Below are 27279 nucleotides of genomic sequence, written 5' to 3'. Positions count from 1 at the left end.
ACGTCGCAGGCACGTGGCAGGCAGCTCGAGAAAATGGCTGCTGCGCGAGAAAGGAGCACCCGTCCGATGCCATTCCACGAATTCGGCCAAGAACAAGTGTCAAGGTGGGACTGGCCTCAACCAGGTACGTGGCCTACAGTCTACCCTTCATTTGCACAGGGCAACTTTCCTTTGCATCCCTATGGACTGGGTACGCAGCGGCTCCAGCAGCCCCCCCCGCTACCCTGTCGGTACCACCTGCCACCTCTTTGGCCAGTGAGGAAGTGCTCTTTGAGAAGTTTCTTGGCCTCATGAGGTCTCCTCAGATGGGGGTTATCATCAAGGACGCAGTCAGGGAAGTCCTCCCCACCATGCTAGAGGCACCACAGATGCCTTCACCGGGCCCCCCGGTCTCAGTGCAGCCGCAACCTACGGCTCCACAGCCAACTCTGCAACCTCCGCCGCTTTCTCAGCCTCCTACTGCGGTACCTGTACCCCAGCCTCTGGCGCCATCTACCCCTCCTCCTCTACAAGATCCTCAGGATACGAATGAGAAAGAGGATCCGGACACGTCATCCTCAGCCAGGGCCTTCCATGAACGTCTTGCTGGCCTGGCAGAGCACCTGGGGCTCCCCCGACCCGAGGTGGAATGGCTGGCAGAGGGGGTTCTAGCTGAAGTCCTCACGAGACGCCCCTCTGCCAACACCGAGATTCCACTGCAAACCAATGTAGTCTCCCTCGCCAAGAAGGGTTGGCTCAAGTTCCACTCAGCCCAACCGGTTAACCGACGGCTTGACGCCAAGTACTGGCAGATGGAGGGGATACACTCTTGCTCTCAACCCATCCTCAGCCACACTCCTCGGTGATCGCTGCAGCATCACTATACTCCAAGCCTCAGTCGTCCTCAGCCGCCTCCTCTGCGGTGCTGCTAGGCAAGGGGAAGATCTTGGAGGCATACGGCAAGATCTACTCCAACAAATCCTTGCACTTGCGTCAGGCCAACACAGATGCCATGCTGGCGGCTGCCAAACAATGGTTATGGCGGGAAATTGTGGACTTCCTCCTGGAACTCCCCACCCAATGCCAAACTCGCTTTAAGGCGGGGCTAGCGGAGGCCAAGCTCGTGACGCATGACCTCATGGAATCCACATTGGCGCATATTGATACCTCAAGCCGTGCAATCTGCATTACCACGGACATGAGGAGAACAGCCTGGCTCCTGGCAACGAAGTTCAACCCGGATGTCAAGGAGCGCATTCTAGATCTACCGTTTGAGGGGGGGGGAGCTTCTTCCACTCCTCTACGGACGAAGAGCTAGACAAGAAGAAGAACAGCTCACAAACGGCAAAGTCTTTATCCATTCTTACTAAGACCACGCCCAAATCGTACACCCAATCTCAGCAGCGCTCAGAGAAGAGAAGGGTTGTACATATGGAGGGTTCCTCAGCTTCCAGGAACGCAGATCCACGCAGCCGGACCGCTCGCCGTCTCAGAACCGTTGCAAACAACAAAAAGGGGGGAAGGGGGGGTAAGGGATTTTCCAGTCCCCCGCCTCAGCCTTCGAGGGAAAGAAGGCATGACATGCCCCTACGGGTCCACGTTTCTCCGGTGGGGGGCAGGCTTGCTCTTCATGCTCAATTCTTGCGCCAGAATTTCACGGACCCCTGGATCCTCTCCGTAGTATCCACGGGGTACCACCTTCATATCCCAGCCTCTCCTCCTTCCTCCCCTCCACTCCCACAGGTTGGGACAGCAACTCTCTTGGCGGAGATCCGGTCGCTCGTAAAGAGCTGTTCGGGAGAATTCTCTTATAAGGCTAATTTCCTAAACCTAGAGACTCCCCACAGCAGCTTTGCTGGACTTTTGGGTTTTTTTTTTCTCCTGCTAAGAGTGAGACTCTCTTCCTCCCACTCTTAAGCATGATTTGAGGTATGTCTTTGACTTTGTATGTGCTTATGGGCAATGGGGTCTTTCACTCCATAGGGTATCATGTGTTTTTCATGTGTGTTACACAGCACCCTCAGTGCAGTAACACAGGGGTGTCATAATGAGTCCCAAACATAGACTCCATACCCTGGGACTGACTACTGTCTCCCAGGGCATGTAAAGTCACCATTGACTTTACTAGTCCTAAATTGTGAACAGAACCAGTACAAACCATCATATTGTGGAAGTACTGGAAGGGGTTAATTATATTGCCCCTGGGTCTGTTTTCAAGGGGGCACTGTCCAGTCCCCCCTTGTCGAGTTTCTGGCTGTTGGCAGTGGTTACCATGCGAAATATTCCACCAGAATATTATCTATGGGATTTTCCCATTGATTTTAAACGCACCACGTTTTGGTGCAATGTTAAAGATACCGCCAGTTTATTTATTTAATATTAAATCAACGGTTGGGTCTTTTTGCCAGAACTCTTTTCTAAAATGGCATTCGTGTCCGTCTCTGTAACTCTGACCAAGGTCGAGCCCTTTGTTCCACTTTTTGGCGGGCTTCTCCACAGAAGCCCTCCAAATGGTGCCACTCTGTCTGGGTTCCACAGGATGCGTGGGGAGGGGAATTGGCACCCTGGACTGAGTTGCCTTAGCAACTCAAGTCGCACTCTATTCTGATTGGCCCAGTGTTGAGCCGCCCGGCTCACCACTTAGCATGTTTGAGTGACAGCTAGGCTGTTCAATGGGGGTTTTTCTGCATAAAAGCAGGGCCTTTGGGACTGGAACTTCAGAAGTCGCCACAGGACCTAAGAATCCGAAGAGGGAAGAAGCTGAGCCATCTGCAATGACGACGCCACCGGCGAAGCCCTGCTGTAACAAACTCACCACTTTACCAACGACAAGAGAAGATCTTCTGCTGGACGAGTCTTCTTCCTCTGAGCTGGTGGGACCAACCAGTTCGCCCCTTTCGCCTTCCAAAGACGTCTCTTGGTCTAATTGCCCGTGCCAAGCACCCTGGCGGCCGGATAACCAAGCTTCACCACTTTGACCGCGAATAAAAGGAACGCACCTTTTACCGACGAACTCTGCGGCTGGTTTCATCCCTGTGCAGGGCATCGACTCCACGTTTCCTCCTCAATGAGATCCTCTCTTCCCCTGGTCGAAACAATGAACTGCAACCACTGCCAGGAACAACTGCCACCGCTGGAGCTTCCTCTCTCTTTAAGGTACTGTGTCCTGCCTGGCCTCCCTTTCTTCGGTTTGCCCAAGGTGACCCTTAAATCCTTGGCTTTCCAACTGGGTTGGCCCCAGACCTTCTAACTTTACTTTCTTGAATCGCCCCAACCTCTTTTGAACATTCTGCACGGACTTTTAGTGCATTTTAAACCGTGTGATCCTGGGCAGATTTCGCTTTGCTCCATTTAAAGTGGGCCTGGCCTATGAACCTTGGCTCTACAGTGTCTACTGCCTTTATTCCCTTGCTGAGAACTCCTAAAAGTGTTGGGACTTGTTTTATTTCTATGCTCTGCTTTTTTTCTCACCCTTTAATTTAACTATTGGAGTGCCATCTAGGTTACGCGCTCATATCTGTTTTAACAAATCGTGGTGTTTTAACTCTGACTTGTCTAATAGTTCTCAAGGGAGGTGTGTATACTTTACCTGACTGTGTTTTAACTTGCTTTTGATTTAGAGTGCTAGTATATTGCCTAAAGTGTGTTTTAAATAAATAATTATATACTTTTTATACAAAGCTCTGGTCAGTGTTTGTTTGCTCTACTGTGTTTTTAGCCCTATTGTGTATACTCTATATACTGCCCTACTCTTCTTGAGAGAAGTCTGACTGCTCAGCCACAGCTACCAGGTAAATCTGGGTTTACTGCTTACTCCTGTAGTCTTAATCTTTTTTCCGTGTTCCCCAAGGGAAATGCACAGGATTCTGCCTAACAAGAGCCAGGCAGTGGAGTAAGTTCCAGCCTCCCAGCGAGGCTTTGGCTTTTACTCCAGGATTTTCGCCATTCAGAAGAAGAACCAGGTGGGCCTGAGAGTTGTGCTGGACCTTTCCACCCTCACCCTCTCCTTACCCCTGCAAAAATTCAAGATGGTTATGCCAGCTTTTATAGCGGAGACATTGGACAAGGGAGACTGGATGTGCTCCGTGGACCTGAAGGACACGTATGTACACGTCCCAATTTGGCAGCCCCATTGTTCTTTCCTACGTTTCAGAATCATGGGCTACCATTTCCAATACAAAGTCCTTCCATTCGGCCTCCACTCGGCCCCCAGGGTCTTTACCAGGCTCATGAACGCTGTAGCGGCCCTCCTCAGAGCGCAGGGCCTCCACATCTACCCATACCTCGATGACTGGCTCGTCAGAGCTGCATCACCAGAAGCGGTTCACCATGCGTCCCATGCCCTTATGAACACACTGCATGACCTGGGCTTCTTGCTCAACCTCAAGAAGTCACAGCTGCTCCCTACGCAGACTCTGACATTTCTGGGACTCAATGGGGACACGTGCTCCGAAGAGGGTTTTCCCGTCGGAAGACAAGATCTCGGCCATCAAGAGGGCCACCGCCCACTTCCTCTGCCGAAAGGTGACCTCGGCATGGTGGTACCAACATCTCCTGGGTCTACTAGCGGCAGTTCTGCCAGCCGTGCCGCAGACGAGTCTAAGGATGAGAAGGATTCAGAAGCACTTCGCAGGCCTCATGGAATCAAGAGCGGGGCTCGCAATCTGAGACGATCAACGTTCCTCCATCTCTCCATCGGGACCTAACTTGGTGGTCCATGGACTTCAACCTACAGACGGGCAAGCCCTTTCGGCCGCCCTCTCTGCAGGCCACCATCACCACAGACTCCTCTCTCGAGGGCTGGGGAGCCACCCTGGATGATCTCTTGGTAGATGGCACCTGGACTCGACAGGAGCAGGATTACCACATCAATTGGTTGGAGCTGAACGCCATATGGCTAGCGTGCAGAGCATTCCTACCACTTCTCAAGGGCAAGGTTGTCCTCATCCAGACAGACAACTCGACCAGCATGTACTGCGTCAACAAGCAGGGAGTCACCAGATCCCCTCCTCTGTGCAGACTGGCGATTAGCATGTGGGAATGGGCCTTGGAAAACAAAATTTACCTCTCGGCAGTCCACCTCCCGGGGGAATCCAACCTGGAGGCGGACAGGCTCAGCAGGTTAGGAGCAGACAATTACCTGTGGCAACTAAACGGCCGCATTATTCAGGAGATCTTCAACAAGTGGGGTCCCCCCAAGTGGATCTCTTTGCCACCTGGCACAAGAAGTGTCCCCAGTTTGCATCCTGCCAGGGTCAGGCTCTCTGGGCGACGCATTTCAGCTACAGTGGACTGGCATGAAAGCCTACGCCTTTCCGCCTACCCTCCTGATCCACAGGGTAATTTGCAAGAACAAGGAGTCTCACCAACTCCTCATCATTCGGAACAGCTCCATGGTAGCTGGCCAGGCCATGGTTTTCTGAACTACTCAGCCTCTCGGAGGTGCCCCTCATACACCTTCCAATGGGCCCAGCACATCTTCTGGCTCAGCAGGGGAGCAGAATCCTCCACCCCGCTCCAGGGAAACTAGCCCTCACAGCGTGGTACCTGAGCAGGTAACGCTTCGGCACCTTGGCCTGCAGTTTGGACGACATGCTCTCCTTTTCGGTGCACCTCGCTCATTCAGGCGGACACCTGCCGCACATAACTTGCAGCCATTGGGGCTTACAGGAACTCAAAGGAAGGCATCCTTTCCTCCTCCAACCCTATAGTCAAGAAACATCTGACTGGTCTCGCTAGGCTCTTCCCGCCCTTCAGGAAACTGCACCCCGTGTGGGACCTTAACATAGCCTTGGGCGCCCTGGCTCACAAACCATTTTAGCCAATGGCATCCATGGACTGGTCACCATCAAGACGGCCTTACTAGTTGGTCTTACCTCGGCTCGCAGAGTCAGCGAGATCCAGGCTCTGGTCGCTGCTGAACCATATACCACCTTTCACAAGGACAAGGTAGTCATGCGGACGCACCCGGTATTTCTGCCGAAGGTGCCATCTGCATTTCACTTGAACAAAGAAATCGTCCTTCCTACGTTCTTTTCCGATCCCAAGGATGAAGCATAGAGAGTGCTGCACTGCCTGGATGGCAGACGTGCCCTGAAATTCTACTTGGCGAGGACCAAGGGCTTCCGCAAGTCGGACGCTGTTTATCACTTTAGGTGGCTTGGGCACGGCTATTAGGTCTCTAAGGCCTCCAAATCCCGCTGGATGGTCTCTGCCATGAAGGAGGCGTACGAAGGCCAGCACAAGCCACTCCCGGCCAACATGCATACCCACGCAGTCAGGGCCAAGGCAGCGGCCATCGCATTCCAGCTCCATGTCCCTTGGCAAGTCATAAGCAGGGCGGCCACTTGGCCCTCTCCCTCGGCTTTCTACAAGCATTACTGTTTGGATTCCGGCTCCAGATCTGATGCGGCTTTCGTACAGGCGGTTCTCAGGAACCTATTTGCTTAGGGAGGGTCTCCTCTCCACCCTGGGGCTACAATCAGTTGTAATCACCCATACAGTATGGAGGAAAGGGGACAGGACGTAAGAGTAATTATAAGTTACTCACCGTAGTGACTAACATACTCTTAGTCCATAGTCCCCTTTCCTCCATACGTCCCACCAGCCTTCCCCCTAATTCTACTAGTGTCATTAGGCAATGTTATATCTATTGTCAATGGGGACTAAGGTGTGGTGCTGGAGGGCGGAGTCAGGAAAGCGCATGCTCCCTGGGCCGTGCCCCAGCGCGCCTCTAAATTTAGAGAGGAAGAAGGTTTTTTTCTGGTGAAAAAAGTTTCGTCCCTTAGAAGGGATGCCCATACAGTATGGAGGAAGGGGGGAATTTGGACTAAGAGTACGTTAATCACTACGGTGAGTAACTTATAATTTTTAAATGATGCCATTCTAATACTTTGAAGTGTAACACATGCAGAGTAAAAAAAGTGTTACCTTAGGAGTTAAAGCATGCACAATAGAATGTGCAGGTTTCTTCACACAAACTATGCCGTGGCACTATATGACACTTACGTTTGAACTTGCTAGTGTTAAAAAGGTTGTGGTGACCCATGGCGCATGAAAAGTTAAAAGGCAAGAAATCAGAAGGTGATCCATATAGCAGCTCATAGTTCAATAAAAATTCTGTAGTAAATGGTTGGTGGGGGCTCCACAACGTATGCATTTTGTTTTGTGGATTGGCTAATTCTGAATCCTAGCAAGCTGCAGCAGATCCCTCTTCCATTAAGTCCTCTGGCAGATAACTGCCCAACATTGTAGTGCATGTGCGAAAATAAGCTAAACAACATGGCACCGATGTGTGGCCATTTTGGACATACACTTCCATTACCGCAATGAAAGCCTACGTTTTTGTGGGCTCAGAAAGCGAACGAGAATTCTGCGACGGTTGCAAGGTGACATAATGAAGTCAGATGAGCTAACTGTGGAGGATAGTTGTTGTATTGTGCGCTGAAGTATGGGCCAAAAGGGGAGTCCGAGCTTTGCAGGTGCAGTGATAAGGAGTGCTGGGAACAAAGGCGAGGGAGAGAAGCTAGGTTTTTCAACTTCTAGCTGGATTTTTCCACTCTTTGCCCCATTCCTCAGGGATGTCAGAGAGAATTGGACCCTAGGTGATGCAGTCTCGCTGAGAGGGAGGACGCTCCGCTCCATCCCTGTTAGCACAAGTGATCTCGCTGCCTACCTGCTCTGCGACTAAGCAGTTAGTGGTGGCCAAGATGAACGTGTCTTCTGCAGCTATACTAACGGTGAATCTCTTTTCCTACGTTTATGTATGATTGACTGTTATTTTGTAGTTATGTCTGTGTCTTGGGTGTGAATAAAGGGCCTATAACGAGCCTTTTATTTTCTTCTTTACCAATGGTCTAAGTGGGATTCATTGCCTCCCTGAGTCCAAGTACTTGCTTTTAGTCTGTATAAGATGGTGCGGGAGTCTAAGGCCCCGGTGTGTGACCAGAAAAGCAATACAAACATGTTCAGCAGCGCCTACCCAGTGGTTGAATTGCACAAAAAGAAGTACTGGAACTATGTTCCCTGCTAACCTGCCTCCGCTCCCCGCAAGCCCCATCGCCACTCCACGCCATGCACAATCCATATCCCCTGCCGTTTCAGGGAATGTTCACTGCAGTGCACTGAAGTGCAAGTTTCTACTTCTTCCTACACTTTGATTTTAAAACGAAACCATTCCGAAATGGTCTCTTTTTAAAATAAAAGTATAGGGACAGTGAAACATGTTTTAAAAAAGTAGAGGAGCACTGCATCTACCTGAACCTCCTACCCCCAATGCTGCTTATGTGTGTTTTTGTTCCATTCGGCAACTGAAACACAGAAGCAACCAAAAGAAACAAAAAATACAAGACCAACTTAGAAAGGCATTGGAGGATATATTTGAAACCAATCCAAACCCACACAGCAACCATGAAGCCCATAAAAGCATACATCCACATTAAGATGGCATACATCACTATATACCTTGCTAGGCAGAAAATGTGTGCATGGGCAGCAAGGTTTTCATCGAGTACCAAGTCTTGTAGAGGTGCCATTAATTTCTTTTTGACCTATCGTCAATAGGGGTAGAGGGGGAGTAAGTTTACCAGCTGCCACTCGCCAGTTAGAAATACTAATATCGGGTCAATGGGTGCATGGTAAATGTGACAATATTACAAATTTCGAACACCTGCACTGCATTTGAAAGTATATTACTTTATAGTCTGGGGGATGTTGAAGGGCTGGGCGATACACAAAGTATGATCTTTATAACTGTGACATCGCAATGGGTGTTTCAGTTTTGTGAACTGGTTGTCTTTCTTACAGAATTGCATTGCGACTCATGAGTCCAACGGAATAGATATCATCACTGCCTTGATTCTGAATGACATCAATCCACTTGGGAAGAAAAGGATGGACCTGGTCCTGGAACTGAAGGCAAGTAGATACCAAACTGAATCAAGGCAATCTGAATTTGGTGCTGCGCAGAATGCTGAAACCAGATTTCCTGTTGTTTCCAACTCACCCATGTCTTTGGTGCCATTTCTCCCACCCTGGTTATTTAGCTAGCAGTGCTTCACATTATGATGGGACTTGTAGTTCTAGTTTTCCATTAGGGACATGAACTTCCACCTCACAGTATTCATCAAAGTGCTATTGGATAGAAAACCAGGCCTGGAGAGTTGTAGGTTTGACATAGGGCTGATTACCCACTTGTTCACTAGGTGAAGGGGAACAGCACTGATCTTTAGAAGCTATCAAATAAATTGATCACTGGCAGCAGGCATGATGAAGGGGCACCTTAAAATGTATTTTGTATCTTTTAGAATAATGCTTCCAAGCTGCTGCTGGCAATTATGGAAAGCAGGCATGACAGCGAGAATGCAGAGAGGATTCTTTACAACATGAGGCCGAAGGAGCTGGTGAGTTGAGTGTGGAGGAAACCAAATTGTACCCTATTGGTGCCTGGTCTAGCAATTTATGACTGAGTGACTAAGCTTTGTCTTGTCTGTTGGTAGTATTGGAACATATGGACTATTTCTAAATGTCATAGGCAAGCATTTGATTGTATTTCACTTAGGCATTGAATCATTTTTGTATATTTTTCATCTTTGCAGTGCCACTACTTTTGTTGGGTATCAGAATTCTGTAGTCAAGCATAATTGTTCCAAATAAAGACATTAAATCAACAGTAAAAATACATCCTCACTGTGCTTAGTTAAATTAACATTTGGAAATGAGACCTATATAGCTTACTACAGAGTTTTAACCTAGTAAATATTAACTTGGTGGATTGCATTCTCCCACAAATTCCTATCCAGCGTGGACATATTTTGATAGGGGGCATAGTGCTGCTCGATTAAGTCATTGATGACCTTGAATATGGCAGCGCTACTACTCGACAATGGACGTGACGATGTTCCCTTTATTAAAGGAATGCTATATGCCCCCTTATCTCAGTTCCTTTCTTCCACACGCTCAGCGCATCACTCGGATGACACTTGTGGGTGGGATTCTAACAAATTGGTACAAGTGTCAATATGTCAGGGCCTAAACCGGCAGGTTTTAAATGATGCAATGACTGCAACTGTAAAATGTCCCTCACCGACCACACAGTTATCTGTGTATGGTGTATCGGTGTTGCCATGATATGGAGCAATGTTTTTTTTTTGTCTGTCAATCCGAAGGCAGTGAAGAAACGCTTGGCTTAACTGGCAGACAGCAGACCGCCATAAAAATCCCTGCCAAAGTGGATTCCTAAATCCTCGAAGAACAATACAGAGGAACCTACTACCGAGAAGCATTCGGAAGGAAGATGCCACAAGAAGTTAAAGAATCGTAGGCGCTCATATAGCGAATCTCACCACTCCTAATAGTCCTTGTCACACTTAAAGAAACGCAGACGTAATTCAGGCCATCGAACGATGGGGGTAAATCGGACCCAGCAAAGGGTGCATCTAGGGAGAAGTGGGAGGACTTCAGAAAATAAATGAATGAAAAAAAAATTCAGCTACGACCGCCCAGTCCATCTGGCACTAAGGCAGCCCACGGAGGACAAACGCCCGTGAGTGAGACCCCAAGTGAGAAACCTACTGCTGCGTGGATACTCTTGGCCGCCCCCTTGGTCCAAGAAGCTCCTTGACAGGCAGTCGTCCTGCAAGATTGAAGCTTCCTACCAGATTCTGGCTTGATGCAGCCGATTTTTTTCTGAGGAGTGTGACCCGATACCTTTTGGGTTCGAGCCATGGATACAGCCATGGAACTTTTCCCAGATTTTATAGCGGTGAAGGCTGGATTACTGTAACACACGGAAGGCCTCCATGATGCCAGTGGACTAGATACGTCTCCAGATGTTGAATTCCAGCTGTTGAACCCCTGTGAGCACCCAAACACGCTTTAGGGCTTGGTGTACCAATTTCAACTCGAAAATGTATCTAATTGGCCTGCACCGATTTGCGTATAGTGCATGGGCTTTGATCACATCACCGAAGATTGTGGGTCGTTTCGGAAGATGAGCCCCAAGTCATTGTGGAGGGGGCGGCAAAATTGAAGTTGGGGCGTTCACTGTCAATGTCTCTGGCCTGATCCGCCACCAGATTGTCTGAGAAGGAGACGGAGGACCCCACCCTAGAGAAAGAGTACAGGCGCCAAAAAAGGATAAAATGAGGTCACACTCCAGAAGCCACTCATTGGCTTATTCTTCTCATAAGAAGAAGCATCATCATTGATGCAGGCATGACTCAAACTACTCAGAGGAACGAGGTAAGTCCCACTCTGGCACGGGTACGTCCATGGGCGAGTGGGAAGCCTTTAAGTAGCAGATGCTCAGATGATGAAGGCAGCCACTGCGGGTACGGGTCAACACTCGATGCAGCAAGCCAAGGAAGTCCCAGTTACGCCCGGTGCTTCTGGCTTCAAGGAGACAGTCGAGCTCTGCGCCTTTGGCCACAACACTGACCGTCACAAAGCAGATGATGCCAACAGAGCCTCAGTCGGCACCAACATTCTCGATGCCGATGTGGTCATGAATTGGTGTGGATAATAAGGCAATTTGTCCCCAAGTCAAGGACATCATTCTTTGAGATGATGCACCCAGATGACTGAGATCAGGCTCTCGATGTCTAGCTGGCGCCAGGAGGGTCAGACGACTGCAAATTATTTGTTTGAGAGTGTGGTGGATGCCCTAAGCGTGTGTGCCCCAGCGAAGCCGCTTTCGGCCTACAAGTTCACAGGTATCCTCAAAAGGGCCAGCCCACAGAGAGAACAATGCCATTTAAGGTGGCCATTTCAGACCCAATTGTTTCCTTGTGGTGAAGACCCTGTTCCACCAAACCTTCCTCCACACCCCTATAGATTCCAAGTTGACAAGAAAATACAAACCTGCAAGGGGAGATCCCCCACGATCTGTCGGCCCAACCTATGCTGGATTGGCGAGTGGTCCATGCAGTCAAGGTTAATACGAGCCCATCCACATCCACCTCAAACTTACTAACCAATAGCTAGTCTAAGAAGTATGACACCCTGGCTAAGAATATTTTCTCTTCAAGTAGCATGGCTCTCAAGGCCATAAAAACGTTGTGTGCCTTTTTGATATTGATATTTTATTTCTATTGCGCTTGTACACAAGTGTTTCAGAGCGCGACAAGGCAAGGGAGGGGAACAGGGGAGAACAAAACAGCGATCTTACTAGGCCCAGTGACATTGAGAACGTGCAAGTGCTTGGGAGGGGGGGGGAGTGCATGGAAGGGGGGAGAAGTGGAAAGTGCGAAGCAGAGGAGAAACAGATAAATACTTTGCCAAATACACACACGGCTATGGAGAAAGATGCAGGAGACGGCAGAACACATCTCGGCACGGGAAATGCGAGAAGGGTTCCCAGCAGGGGGGACTGTACGGGCGAGCAGACAGCAGTGGCAGGGCCGGCACCGGTCACAAAGCCGCTTTGAGTTCTCCCTCCATGTTTCCCCAGTTGAAGGGGGGATTGGTGAGCATGTGCCACAATGGCAGGATACAACATCCTCCGACGCCTGGGCATTGCAGCTTGTCCAATGGGGGTACCATCTACCCTTCTCGCGAAGACCCCCAGACAGACCACCCCACTCCCCAGCAACTAGAACAGGAGCTCCAGGAAGAACTGCAAGCCCTGTTGTTGAAGGGTGACTTGGAAGAGGTGCCTCCCGAGCAGAGACGGTGGGGCTTGTATTCCTGGTATTTACTGGTACCCAAGAAAGGGGAGGGCTGCCTCCCATTTTGGGTCACATGGCCTTGAACAAGTTCTGGAGGAAGGACAAATTCAAAATGATGCAGCAAGTGATTCTCCAGGCTCTACAGTCTGAGGACTGTTTGGTTTCGTTAGATCTGCAGGATACATATTTCCATGTGCCCATCGACCAGAGGCACAGGAGATGCCCGAGATTCCTCATGGGGGAAAGGCACTATTAATTCAAGGTGCTCCCCTATGGTTTGGCCTTCGCTCTGCGGATCTTCAACATGCTGATGTCAGGAGTGGCAGCTAACTTCTGGAGATCTGGCATTCATGTGTTCCCATACCTGGACGACTGGCGATCCAGGGAAAGTCGTCGAAGCAGGTTTCATCTCGCCTCAAAGACACTTGATCGCTTCTGCACAAGCTGGGCTTCTCCCTAAACCTTTGGAAGTCACACACAACACCAACGCAGAGGCTCCAGTACATCAGAGCAGCCCTGTGCATCCGAGAGGGGAAGGCTTCCCTCCTCCCAGAGGAAGGATTCGCCGGGCAGATAATCGATCTGTTCAGATCCACGACAGCTTGCCAGCAGTCTCCTTCCTCCGCCTCTTGGGACTCATGGCTTCCTGATTTTTTTCTAGTGCCAGAGGCCAGGTTACGAATGCAGGCTCTACAATGGCTACTGGGAGTTCACTGGTCCCAGTATTTCAGCACCACGAAGGACGCTCTCAAGGTGTCAAGATCAGTGGTGTGCCATCTCTTGGTGGGCCAGCAGAGACCACATGGTGGCGAGGGAACCTTTCTGGCCTCCGCTGCCCAAGGTCAGGGTAGCGGCAGATGCGTCCTTGAAAGGTTGGGGTGCTCACTGCAACCATCCGTAGGTGAGCGACATTTGGTCTACAATGCTGATCCGGTGGTATATCAACACCCTGGGGCTGCAATCAATCAGGTTGTCCCTGATGGTTTTTACACCTTCCATCAGGGGGAAGCACCTGATCATGACGGACAATACAGTGGCCTTGCACTACCTGAACAAGCATGGGGGTGTACTGTCCCTTCCCCTTTGCAGGGAGGCGATGCAGCTGTGGAAGAACCAGGTCTCCTTTTCAGCATTTCATCTGGCAGGGACGGAAAATGGGCTGTCGGATGTCCTGAACAGACAGAGCACGTTGAGTGGGAAGTGTGCCAGGAAGTTCTTGAGGATATCTTCGCTCAGTGGAGTAACCCGACGGTGAATCTGTTTGTGACAGAATCCAACAGGAAGTACAGACGGTTTTGCTCAAGGGAATTCCCGGTGAGGGGCGCACTGGGGTGCGGGGGGACATTCCTAGTGGAGTGGGACTTGGACCTCCACTATGCTTTCTCTCCCATCCCGGTCATCTAATGGGTTCTCGGGAGATTCCAAGCGACCATGATCCTGATCACCATGGATTGGCTGAGGAGAACATGGTGCTCAGAGCTCCTGGAGTTGACAATCTGCCTCGATGGCCGAAGTTCCTATCCCACTCGGAAGGTTGGGTGCTGCACCCTAACGCATAGTCCTTCAATCTACATGAGTGGCTCTTGAGAGAATGAGGTACGATGAATGGGACCTCTCAGAAGAAGTACTCGAGGTGCAACTGGTTGCACGTAGACCATGTACAAGATTGCTGTACACATGCAGATGGAGAAGGTTTGATGCTTAGTGCAGGGAACGCAAGATTGATCGGATCTGTTGCTACACCCTTTCAGTTACTAGCCGTGTCAGGCCTACAAGTTACAACAGTCAAAAGTTACTTGGTGACTTCATCTGTTTTCAAGAGGTCTCCGTATGAAGGGTCTTTCTTTACGATCCTGGTGATGGCCCAATTCCTAAAATGCCTTATACATACGTTTCTGCCTGTTCTTTTTGTGGTTCCAGACTGAGAACCTAACCTGGTACTTAGGTTTTTTTAATTTCTTTTTTTATTGGTATTGGCTTAAACAAACCTTTTAAACATGATCATTTTCAGTTTCTTCATCCAATTAAAACAATACAAGAAAATCAGATAATCCATCAATACATTAGCATACAACATCTTCATCAAATTCATCAAGATCATTCAATTGACAGTTTTCAGTTAATCTCTAGGCACTAAACAGATACTTATAATAATATAAAAATGTCTTTAATAAACTCTGTCACCCTGCACAAAAGCCAGCCACCATTTTTCAGCATACCACGAGCTTTGGTCGCTAAAACTTTTCCCCAGTACTCTTGATCTCAGCTCTGTCAGTGCAGTGCAGAATATAACAAGATGTTGCAGTTTCTTTAGAATGCTCATTGTTATACAATCTGCATTTTACCTCAACTCGTTCGGCTCTGTTTCTTATAGCCACTCTCTCTCTCGTGGGATATAGGTTTAACCTGAAGCACATGTACTGTGTGCGGAGATGGTAGTTAGGACATTTAACCAAATATTTGGGCAAGGTGTTAACTCGTCGAGCCTCTTGGACTAGTTGTGCATATAATCTGTAAGACTGTCTTTGTTGTTGAGTCTCTGTCCAGTCTTTAGTCCATAGCTTATATTTGACAGAAAATGGATTTGATATCAAGACTTCTGAAACATTCAGATCTGCCAAAATTACATAACAGATTTTTTTCCATTCTGTTAATGTCAATTCAGACCCTGCAGTTATCGCACCCTTTATTATATTAAAATCTTTCACTGGTTTCAGTAGTATGCATTTTCTATACAACGCTAGACTTTTCCACACCACCATTGCATACATTGATGTAAGACCCAGTTCCATCCTTATGACTTGTATACATATGACTGTAGAGCATTCAGCTGTCTTTGTAACCCAATCAGGGGTTTGGTCGATTAGGACCAAATCATCCTCATACAGCAGTCTATCTAGGGGCTTTCCATCAACGTTCAGGGGCAGGCTTTTAGCCAAAATGAACAGGTTAAAAAGAGCTGGGGCAATTGGGTATCCTTGCTTGAGACCTTTTTCTTTTGGGATTGGGCCAGAGAACGTTCCCCTCGCATCCAATGATGTTCCCGAGTACAATTCCTTAATTACTTCTGATATATCGTTCGGGCAACCCATACATTTATTTTAGCCCTATGTTTTCCACAAATCACTATTTCAAATGCTTGGGCCAGGTCTATGAAGGCTAAATAGATCTTACTCTTGTTTCTCACTGCCTGATTCTTCGAGACATTTAACAGAAACCCATTCAATGATGTGGGTATTTCTTTGACAAATCCCGACTGTAAAGGGTAGTAATTACCCGATGTTACTATCCCCCTAGACAACGCCTTCAACACCAGTGATGCAAAGATCTTTCCAGCCACGTCAAGAAGAGAGATAGGCCTGCAGTTTTTCGAATCTGACCTTTCGCCTCTCATGAGGAATGGCACCAGCACAGATGACTTCCATGATAGAGGGACTCTTAGTTACTCTAATATACTGAAACATCTGCCACAAGAATTCAGCCCATAGTTCCGGATCCCTTATTAATATAGTTTGTCATCCCATCCGGGCCCGGAGCCAGAGAGTTACTGGACTCCTAATCAGTGCAGCAATGTCATCTTAATGAATAGAAAATGCCCATTCCGTGCAATACTGATCCTCCACCACGTTAAATGGTGCAGGATCTCCCGCAAATAAAAATGTGATTAAGTATCAGCGCCCCCTGCGGTGCATTCAGTGAATTGATTAATTTCCAGATTTTCCTGGTCTTTTTTGCAGCAATCATCTGGAGCATTAGTTCTGCATCCTTTTGTAACATAGCATATTTTCTAGATCTAACCCAATTATGATGTTGCTGTTTTCATTTTTTAATATCTGCCATTGAAACCTTTGTTTCCCTTAAGTCTCCTCAAAGTTCTCTTTGCATTTGCCATTTCCTCATATACGTGCAAATGAGAGAATGCATTTTTACCCCTGGCTACCTGACTTTGACAAAGTTCGCCAGAAACCTAGTGTACTCCAGTGCGCTAGATACCTAACCCTTTGGTGCCGCAACCACCTGATTTACAAATTTATCAGTCAATTTCACAATTTGGGATTGGTTCATAATCCAACTGTTTCTCCCTCCCACCCCTTCCGCCCTGCGCAATCTACTGCTATAGGGTATATCTCAGCTGCCCTTTACATTTTTGATAGCGACTCCTTTTGAGCCCATGCACTCTTGTCTCAACAGGTTGCTCACAGGCTCACTGCCTTTCTAGTAACGATTACATCAGCCAGAAGGGTTAGTGAGCTGGATGCTTTGTCCTGCAAGCCACATTTCACTGGTGCTGATTCATGGGGCGTAGTGATGTGGTTTATAGGTTCGACACCTGATGTCACGTCCGGAACCAACAATCACGAGCCAGACAAGACGGATCGACGACCGAAGCCCGAGACGAGGTCCACTACGCCCCCTAGCGAAAAATTTCCAAACAGCAAAGCAAAGCTGCAGATGGATATCTCTCATGATGAGGAATCCGTGGGAGAAGAATCCATAGAAAGAACATTACGGTAAGGTAATTTCTCCTTTCTTTACCTTCATTGGATTGCAAAACATTCCACCAAGTATTCCGGACACAATTTACTTTAATCCGGTCAAGAACGTTGATTAAAACTGTTCCAGGAGCGCATTCATATTTTCATAAAGCAAGTTGACTTGGGAAACCTTGATCAACCGATATAAGGAAGTGAGCCTCCATTCTGCATGTGATCTGATCGATTTTAGGCCTAGTCATATCTTAAACTGGCTATTGGTCAACTCTGAGGAAGGCCAAGGACTCTCTTCAATATTCGGGCCTCCAGTCTCAACCAGTTCATTTTCCAAGCCAGGGGTTTAGCCTCTAACCCGTAAAGGATGACTGGAAATACTTTGGCAGTGTAAATTCTGATCACGAGGACTAAGGAAAATATGCAGAATGTCACCAGATGTTTTATCATGTCAGATGTCAATTGAGTGATCTTCCCAATAAAATTGAAATTAATTTTGCCTACTTTGGCAAAGGTGTATAATGTGAATCGCAAGTAAACCACCTCCTTCACAACCGGAATAGTTTGGTCTCCCAGAGTCCACTTATAGTTTGCCACCCGTCGACCTGGTCTCTTAAAGACCAGTATTTTTGACTTCTCCGAGTTAATCAGCAACTTGTTCTTCCTTGCGTAAATCCCCAGAGAATTTAGAAAACGCTGCAAGCCAACAGTTGTATTGTTGAAACGGAAAATATCCTCAGCGTAGGCCAGCCATCAGACGGTTTGAGAGCCGATTCTGGGACTGCCCAACGCAGACACATCCAATGCCTCCCCTAGATAGAGGTTAAAGACAAGGGGGGGCCACCAGGCAGACTAGATAACATCGCCTACAGCGGCTTCATTGCCCCCCACTTCTCCAACTTTTTCCAAAGGCTGTCCCTATTGACCATGTCAAATGCTCTAGAGAGGTCTATCCAGGCTCCATAAAGCACAGGACCCCCCCCCCCACTCCCCCTTGACCCAGGATTTATCGCAAAGGATCCCCAACACTGTTCCATTCAGTGCTGTGGAGAGGCCTCTACGAAACCCGGTCTGGAACCTTCACAAGATGTTTCTTTGTCTAGCCCATTGATCCAACTCTATCAATAATAGTCCCACAAATATTTTACTTTCTACATCAGTCTGATTCCCCCCTGTCCCCCTTGAAGTTGGGAATGATGATATAAATTTTCAGGACGAGGGAAACTATCTTTTCTCCACGATCCGCCAGAAAAGCAGGGCCAGCAACCTAGACCATAAGTTTACATTTCCCTTGAGAACTTGATAAGTGAGGCCATTCGGCCCTGCCTCCCTGGAGGAAGTTGACTTACGGTTCAACTTGGATATAAGACTCTCCCAGTGGTCTAACTCCCAGAGTGTGTTGTGGATCTTAAAGCAGGACTTTGTGGGTGCCTTTTTGTAGAGGGAGCTAAAGTGGCTACACCACTCCACTTCGGCAACTACATTACTTTGAATACTGGCTTCCAGGGCCTCTAGTTGGTTAACGGGTGCCCAAACCTTGTGAGTTATTGTTGCTCAATGCTGCAAGCATCGACTCTCCATCTTTTTGGGCGACGGAGGACTCGACGATCCCAGGAACAATTTCTATAATCCCTCTTAAGGCTACCCACTCTTGTTTTGTACTCTTCTGATACTGGGACTCTGCTCCCCAATTCCCTTGCTGCTTTACGCAATTCCCTATTTTTTTCTCCACGTTTCCTTGTCAAATATGTGATGGCATGGACGGCGCATTTGATTATTTGTCTCAGAGGGACGATCAGTGGTCCACAGGTATTCTTGAAAAATCACTGGACTACACCTATTCTTCAAAACAGAATTGGGTGTCTACATACCAAAATGTTGAAGCTCGTCATTTATATGTGCACCATCCCTTCTGTACTTCACCAGCCTATTCTTACCATTGTTGGCTGATACTGGTTGGCATTGGCGGTCCACATTCCTAAGGAGTTCCCAAGTCACGATGAATTCAAGGCGTCTGTGGTTGCAACTTCCCCCATCCTTAACCCGAAAGCTATTAAAAATGTCAAATAACCGCGGGTAAAGGAACACATAATAAGTGGTTTAGCTGGAGCTACCCTGTCTCCAAGTCGCAGCAAGGGAAACATCTTTTATTGCACCATTAACCATTATGAAATTCCACTCAAAGAGAAATGCTACCCATCTCCTACCTAAAGCAGTGACTTTTAGCAGTTGATCCATCTTCGCTGGTCAGGGTAGTGATACATTGTGCATTAAAGTACCCTGCCAAGAGGATATTTGTTCCTGGATAATCTAAGTTCACCCTGGACAAAAGAACTGCCAGGGATTCCAGAATGATTCTGAGTTTGATGCAGACATGGCTCCAATATAAATGTATGGCTATCAATATTTGCAGCCGATCTGAAGTTCATATCCCCAGTTTTGCTGCTAGTATTCCTTTTATTGTGGTGGAGATGACCTCCATCTCAGCTATTATAGAGTTGCTGGTGGCAATAAGGCACCCAAAGGGTCACCCCAGACCTCCTCTGGAGCAATGCTTGGTGATGAAGTAATGAAAAGCCCTCCATCTGGAAGGAGTTTAATAGCCACATCTCATGGAAGAATACCAGATCGTGTTACCAAAAATAGCTTCTTTCATTATCCTAGTTTTGAAAGAATTGGAGCCTCGTTTATTCCAACTCACAAATCGCCACTCCTTGCAACTAAAAACACCCCACCCCCAGCCTCTGTAGTCTCTGACTCAGAATATCAGGGAGCAGGGAGCAGGCCTTCATTTGTGGATCGCACTGCTGGTTGCACCTCCCATTTGCGGTTACCGAGTCACTTGTCCCTGCATTATTAGTACATCTGCCCGTTTTGGCCTCCCACCTTGGCCTGTCCCCCCTGAGCAGGCCCTTAACTCCCTATCTGGAAGAGCCGTGTAGTCCTCCAAGCCATATTTCTCAGGGTCCTTAATAGCAGACAGAATAGCCTTTGCCCCCACTGTAGATTTAAGACCCAACTGTGTCAATAGAAAAGTATGCTCCAGTGGGAATCAAACAAACTCAATGTCCTCAGAGGAAAATGGGTACAAGTACAGAATTTTCTTGAAGACCAGGATGGCTCCACGGTTCAAAGATTTGTATTTGTGGAGCTCTTAAACCATAATCTTGGGATGGCAAAGGGGACCATCTTGTCTTCCTGAGTTACTGTCCCATGATCCGTGACCAAATTTGCTTCCTCTCACCTTTCATTGGGAAATATACGCTGGGCTCCTTCACGTTCACACCTGTAATGTTTGGTACAGTAGCATAGTCTTACATCCCGTCCCCTTTCCTCCATACTGCACGGGCGTCCCTTCCAAGGGAGACAGAACCTTTTTCACCAGAAAAAACCTTCTTCCCCTTTAAATTTAGAGGTGCGCGGGGTAGCGGCCCAGGGAGTCTGTCCTCCCGCGCCACACCCCAGTCCCCTTTTCCGCGTCGATGGGAACAGGCCAAATTCACCAGCGCTCCTGGGTTTGGCTTTGGCCATGTAAATCCAAACGCGGATACTTCTTCTCTTTGTCTTTTTTGTCTTTTTATCATTCAGGTACTCGGTGCACAGGCGTTACGCTCCTCCCCGGCGCACGTCGACTTCCACAGGGTTCAACAGGTGTCCGTCCTGCAATGGGCTCTTCCCAACTTCAGACCCCCTCGCCTCTGCCTACATTGCCTTGGCCCAGACCACGGTTGGCAAGCCTGTACAGCGTGTGGCGCGCTGTCCTCGAAAGCGCTGAAGAACAGACTAGCCAGGTGGAGGGAGCTCTTCAGATGTCACCTCCAGAGGACCGCCAGAACTTTGTGAAACTGAGCCAGGCCTAAGGAATGGGTTTTTTTTTCCATCGCACCCTGCAAAGGAGACTCCTTTCCACGGACTCTTCCGCTTGGGAGGGACCGTTCAGGTCCTTGTACCAGCACGTGCACTGAGGCTGCTACAGATATCGGTCCGAGGGATCCTTTCGGTGGTAGTGTTGAGGGACCGGAGGTTTCTTGTACCGGATTGACATCTGAGGGGCTCTGCCCTTGTACCTGCAATATGGCAGAGGGGCTACGCCCTAGTACCGGCAATACGTCCAAGGGGGCGCCTAAATGCAGCTCTACCGACCATCGTGTCGAGGGTGTCAAACCTACCGGACCTAGGCCCGAGTAGCAGGGTAGGCCTTGTGATCCCCACGCAAGAGTCTTGGAGGAGGCTGGGCCCGGCGAGCCGAGCAACACGTCTCAGGCAAGTGGCAGGCAGCAGACAGAGGCACCCGTGCGGCCCCATTTCAGGAATGCGGCGAAGAACGAGTGTCAAGGTGGGACTGGCCTCAACCAGGTACGTGGTCTACGGTCTATATCTCTTATGCGCAGGGCAGCTTCCCACTGCGTCCATATTGGCAGGGTATGCAGCGGCTCCAGCAGCTCCCATCTACCCCGTCAGTAACCCCCCTGCCACTCTACGGCCTGTGAAGAGGGGTTCTTCGAGAGGTTCTTCGGCCTCATGAAGTCACCTCGTATGGGGGCTATCCTCAAGGACGCCATCAGGGAAGTCTTCCCGACTATGCTAGCGGCACCACAAGCGCCTCCACCAACACCCCCGACCCCGGTGCAGCCGCTGGACCCGGCTCCCCAGTCGACACCTCAGGCGATTCCATACCAGCCTCTGCCGCCTCCTCAGCCCCCGGCTGCGGTTTCTGGGCCCCAGCCTCTGGCTCCAACTACTCCTCCACCTCCGCAGGATCCTCCTGATCTGCAGGACACGGACGAGGAGGATCATCTGGACACGCCATCCTCAGCCATGGCCTTCCACGATCGTTTTGCTATGCTGGCGGAATACCTGGGCCTACCCCAGCCCGAGGTCGAGCAGCCGGCAGAGAGGGTTCTGGCTGAAGTCCTCACGCGATGCCCCTCTGCCAAAACAGGGATTCCGCTGCAGACCGATCTAGTCTCCCTGGCCAAGAAGGGCTGGCTCAAGACCCACTCGGCCCAGCCAGTCATTCAACGCCTGGATGCCAAGTACAGGCAGATGGAGGGGGATACACTCTTGCTCTCGGCCCATCCGCAGCCACACTCCTCGGTGATCGCTGCGGCATCATTATACTCCAAGCCTTGTCGTCCTCAACCGCCTCCTCTGCGGCACTGCTAGGCAAGGAGGAGAAGAGCTTGGAGGCGTACGGCAAGAAACTCTATTCCAACGTGTCTTTGCATCTTTGTCAGGCCAACGCAGACGCCATGCTGACGGCCGCTAACCAAAGGTTATGGCGGGAATTTGCAGACTTCCTCCCGGAACTCCCCACTCAGAGCCAATCACGTTTTAAGGTGGGGCTTGCTATATCCAAGCTGGTGGCGCAGGACATCGTGGAATCCACCGTGGCCCATATTACTACCTCTGGCTGTGCCGTCTGTATCGCCACAGACATGAGGACAGCTTGGCTTCGGCCGACGAAATTCAACTCTGATGTCCAGGAACGCATTTTAGATCTACCGTTCGAGGGAGGGTACGGGGGGGTGGGGACCTATTCCACTCCACCACTGACGAAGAGCTGGACAAAAAGAAAAACAGCTCCCAAATGGGCAAATCTTTATCCATTTTGACAAAGACCACGCCCAAGTCGTACACCCAGTCACAGCAGCGCTCTGACAGGGGGCGTACCCATGGAGGGTTCCGCGGCTTCCAAGAACGGAAGTTCAGGCAGCTGGACCGCTCGCTTCTCGAAATCGGCGCAAGCAACAAAAGGGGGGGGGGGTAAGGGCTTCTTCCAGTCCCCCTCCTCCGTGATGGCCTCTGAGGGAAAAAAAAGCATGACACGCTCCTTCGGGTTCACGTGTCCCATTGACATGCACATTTCTGGTGCCAGAATTTCATGGACCCCTTGCTCCTCTCCGTAGTCTCCACTGGGTACCCCCACCCTATCCCAGCCTCTCCTCCCTCCTCCCCTCCCTAAACTTGGGAAAGCAACTCTTCTGTCAGAGCTCCACTTGCTCGTAGAGAGCCAGGCAGTGGAGGAAGTCCCAGCGAGGCTTGGGCTTTTACTCCAGGATTTTCGCCATTCAGAAGAAGAACCAGGCGGGCTGAGAGTTGTGCTGGACCTTTCCACCCTCAACCTCTCCTTACCCCTTCAGATATTCAAGATGGTTACGCCAGCTTTTATAGCAGGGACATTGTGCAAGGGAGACTGGATGTGCGCCCTGGATCTGAAAGACGCGTACCTACACGTCCCGATTTGGCAGCCCCATCATTCTTTCCTACAGTTCAGGATCATGGGCTACCATTTTCAGTACAATGTCCTTCCTTTTGGCCTCAATTCGGCCCCCAGGGTCTTTACCAGGCTCATGAATACAGTGGCTGTCCTCCTCAGAGCGCAGGGCCTCCCCATCTACCCATACCTCGACGACTTGCTCATCAGGGCTACATTTCCGGAAGCGGTTCACCACTCTTCCCATGCCCTTATGAACACACTGCATGATCTGGGCTTCTCGCTTAATCTCAAGAAGTCGCAGCCCACGCAGACTCTGACATTCTTGGGCCTCATCTGGGACACATGCTCTGATAAGGTATTTCCGTCGAAGGACAAGATCTTGGCCATCAAGAGGGCCTCCGCTCACTTCCTCAGCAGAGAGGTGACCTCAGCATGGTGGTACCAGCATCTCCTGGGTCTCTTGACGGCGGTCCTATTAGCCGTTCCACACACGTGATTGAGGATAAGGAGGATTCAGCTGCACTTCGCAGCCTCATGGAATCATGAGCTGGGCTCTCAATCTGAGATGATCAGCGTTCCTCCATCTCTTTACCCAGACCTGACATGGTGGTCCAGGGACTGCAACCTACGGACGGGCAAGTCCTTTCAGCCGCCTTCCCCGCAGGCCACCATCACCACAGACTCCTCCCTCGAGGGCTGGGGAGCCACCCTGGACAATTTCTCGGTCCACAGCACCTTGACTTGACAGGAGCAGGAATACCACATCAATCGGTTGGAGCTGAACGCTATCTGGCTAGCGCCCAGAGTATTCCTACCACCTCAGGGGCAAGGTTGTCCTCATCCAGAAAGGCAACTCGACCAGCATGTATTATGTCAACAAGCATGGAGGCACTAGATCCCCTTCTCTTTGCAGACTTGCAATCAGCATGTGGCAGTGGGCCCTGGAAAAAGACATCCACCTCTCGGCAGTCCACCTCCCGGGGAAATCCAACCTGGAGGCAAACAGGCTCAGCAGGCTGGGAGCGGACAATTACGAGTGGCAGCTAAAGGACCGTGTGATCCTGGAGATCTTCAACAGGTGGGGTCATCCCCAGATGGATCTCCATGCCACCTGGCACAACAGGAAGGGCCCTCAGTTCGCCTCCTGGCAGGGACAGTGCCCCGGCTCCCTGGGCAACACATTTCGGCTTCAGTGGAACGGCATGAAGGCTTACGTCTTTCCGCCCACACTGCTGTTTCACAGAGTGATTTGCAAGATCAAGGAGTCCCGCCAACTCAACAGCATTCTAATGGCTCCATGGTGGCCGGCCAGGCCATTGTTTTCGGAACTGCTCAGCCTCTTGTAGATGCCTCTGATTCACCTCCCGACGGGCCCAGATCATCTTCTGGCGCAGCAGGGAGGGGCAGGGTCATCCACCCATCACCCCAGAAACTAGCCCTCACAGTGAGCGTGGTACCTGAGCAGGTAACACTGCGGCACCTCAGCTTCTCCCAGTCTAATCTGGAAATCATGCAGTGGGCAAGGAGCAAGGCTACCAGGGCCTAGTATAAAAGCAAATGGTCCAGGTTCTGCCACTGGGCAGACTCCAAGGGAATGAAACCCCTTGCATGTACTTTGGACAACGTGCTCTCCTTCTCGGCGCACCTCGCCCATTCGGGAGTCCAGGTGGACACCTGTCGTACATACCTCGCAGCCATCGGGGTTTACGGACATCAGGCTGGTCACCATCAAGACAGCCTAACTGGTTGGCCTCACCTCGGCTCATAGAGTCAGCAAGATCCAGGTGCTGGTCGCCTCGGAACCATATACTACCTTTCACAGGGACAAAGTAGTCCTGCGGCCCACACACAGCATTTCTGCCCAAGGTGCCGTCTGCTTTCCACTTGAACGAGGAAATAGTCCTTCCTACCTTCTTTGCCGATCCTAAGGACGAAGCACAGAGAGTGCCGCACTGCCTGGATGTCAGGCCTGCCCTGAAGTTCTACTTGGACAGGACCAAGGGCTTCCCAATTCGGATGCCCTCTTTGTCACCTTTGGAGGCTCAAGACCAGGCTATCAGGCTTCCAAGGCCTGCATATACCGCTGGATGGTCTCCGCCATCAAAGAAGCGTACGAGGCCACTTCCGGCCAACATGCATGCCCACACAGTCAGGGCCAAGTCAACGGCCATCGCATTCCAGCGCCATGTCCCTTGGCAAATGATAAGCAAGGTGGCCCCCTTGGGCCACTCCCTCGGCTTTCTGCAAGCATTACTGTTTGGATGCCGGCTCTAGATCTGACGAGGCTTTCGGACAGGTGGTTCTCAGGAACCTATTTGCTTAGGGAGGGTCTCCTCTCCACCCTGGGGCTACACTCAGTTGTAATCGCCCATGCAGTATGGAGGAAAGGGGATGGGACGTAAGAGTAATTATAAGTTACTCATCGTAGTGACTAGTCGTTAGTCCCCTTTCCTCCATAGGTCCCACCAACCTCCTCCCTAATAATGCTGGTGTCATTGGGCAATATTAAATCTATTGTCGACGTGTCAATGGGGAATGAGGTGTGGCGCCGGAGGGCGGGGTAAGGGCAGCGCATGCTCCCCAGGCCGCACGCCTCTAAATTTAAAGGGGAAGAAGGTTTCTTTCTGATGAAAAAGGTTGCATATCCCATCCCTTGGAAGGGACGCCCATGCAGTATGGAGCAAAGGGGACTAAGGACTAAGGAGTATGTTAGTCACTACGGCGAGTAACTTATTTCTTTCTGGTGTGCAGTCCTGCATCTTTCCTAAACCCTCATTGAAGAGCCTCCAATAGAAGGCTTTAGAAGGCTCCCCACGCCAACCTGCTGGTGCAGTTTTTTCCCCTGCAGATATATAGGGGCCCATTTCATTGGCATTGGCACAGTGCTATTGGCGGCAGCAGCAAAATTGTCAAAGGACTGTTGGTTGTCAATTCCTTTGTCCCCCACCTTTGGTACTCTAGGGACAGTCCATAGACGCACTCAATGTATAATCAATCCTCACCTCTGTCTGGACACCAATACTGGCCCCGACGACATGTGCCCCCTAATTCTTGGAATTCCTTGCCGAGTGCATATCTCGGATAGCCGGTATCTGACCTTCAGCTACTGCAAGGATTTCTCCTGGACCTTCGACCCTGCCATGCCAGTGGACTCCAAAGTCTTTTCTGGACCAGTTGGAACCTCTGAGCAAGGTTCTGACAGGGCATTGATGAAAATGTCGGTACATGTGTTCTCCGATTTCCTTGACATTTTTTTTTTTTTTTTTTTTTTTAGCTCTGGGCGGGGGGGGGATAGGCTCCACTCTCCCATTTTAATTTCCCCTTCTCTTAGCTTTTCCTCTCCTTCGATGATTGTGACACGCATCCTCTGTCCCATCCCTCTCAGTGGGTTCCTCCACCAGGGCAGGTTTGGTGTACAGGTATGAATCTTTCTCTGGTGGATCTACACATTCACCTTCAACTAACTGTGCCATTCTTCTGTACTCCTCCAGTATCGATTGTGAGAGGGGATTATCGTCAAAAGCCATATCCAAGCTGCCATCCAAGAGCGCAATCTCCTCCAATGCCTGATTTCTGCTTTTATCGAACATTTGATGTACTTGTTATTACTTGAAACAAACTCCCCTCCTGATGGAATCCTTCCCCCAAAATGGGGCCAGCATCCAGCTCAATGGATTGCTTTTCTCCCTCAGATTCCTCATCTTGATAGATATTGCTCCACAACTCTGCTGCCAAGAAGCTTTTCCGCAGGGGGCGTAGTGGACCTCGACTCAGCCGTCGATCGTCAGCTCCGCAAGTGACATCAGGCGCCATACATATACCACGTTACTATGCCACGTGCCGCAGTTCCGTTTTTCTGCACGCTCAGATGCTGCATCAGGAACTTGCTTGAGTTTCACTCGAAGTTTTTCAATACATTTTCTTTCGA

At 49.8% G+C, this 27279-nt stretch overlaps 1 protein-coding gene across 7 annotated transcripts in view; it reads left to right on the top strand.

The window, feature by feature from the left end:
• The window catches only part of ITPR1 (inositol 1,4,5-trisphosphate receptor type 1), a 3145915-nt gene that overhangs the window by 2232519 nt on the left and 886117 nt on the right, over positions 1-27279 (top strand). For all 7 annotated transcript variants that reach the window (XM_069643506.1, XM_069643503.1, XM_069643505.1 and 4 more), the window contains 2 exons: positions 8785-8895; positions 9285-9380. In XM_069643506.1, coding sequence (XP_069499607.1) covers positions 8785-8895; positions 9285-9380 — 207 coding nt within the window. The remainder of the gene's footprint in view (positions 1-8784; positions 8896-9284; positions 9381-27279) is intronic.

The sequence above is a fragment of the Ambystoma mexicanum genome, chromosome 2p, assembly GCF_040938575.1.
Source record: "Ambystoma mexicanum isolate Mex_15411 chromosome 2p, UKY_AmexF1_1, whole genome shotgun sequence".
In the NCBI taxonomy this organism is placed as follows: domain Eukaryota; kingdom Metazoa; phylum Chordata; class Amphibia; order Caudata; family Ambystomatidae; genus Ambystoma; species Ambystoma mexicanum.
This window is presented reverse-complemented; position numbering and strand designations above follow the sequence as displayed.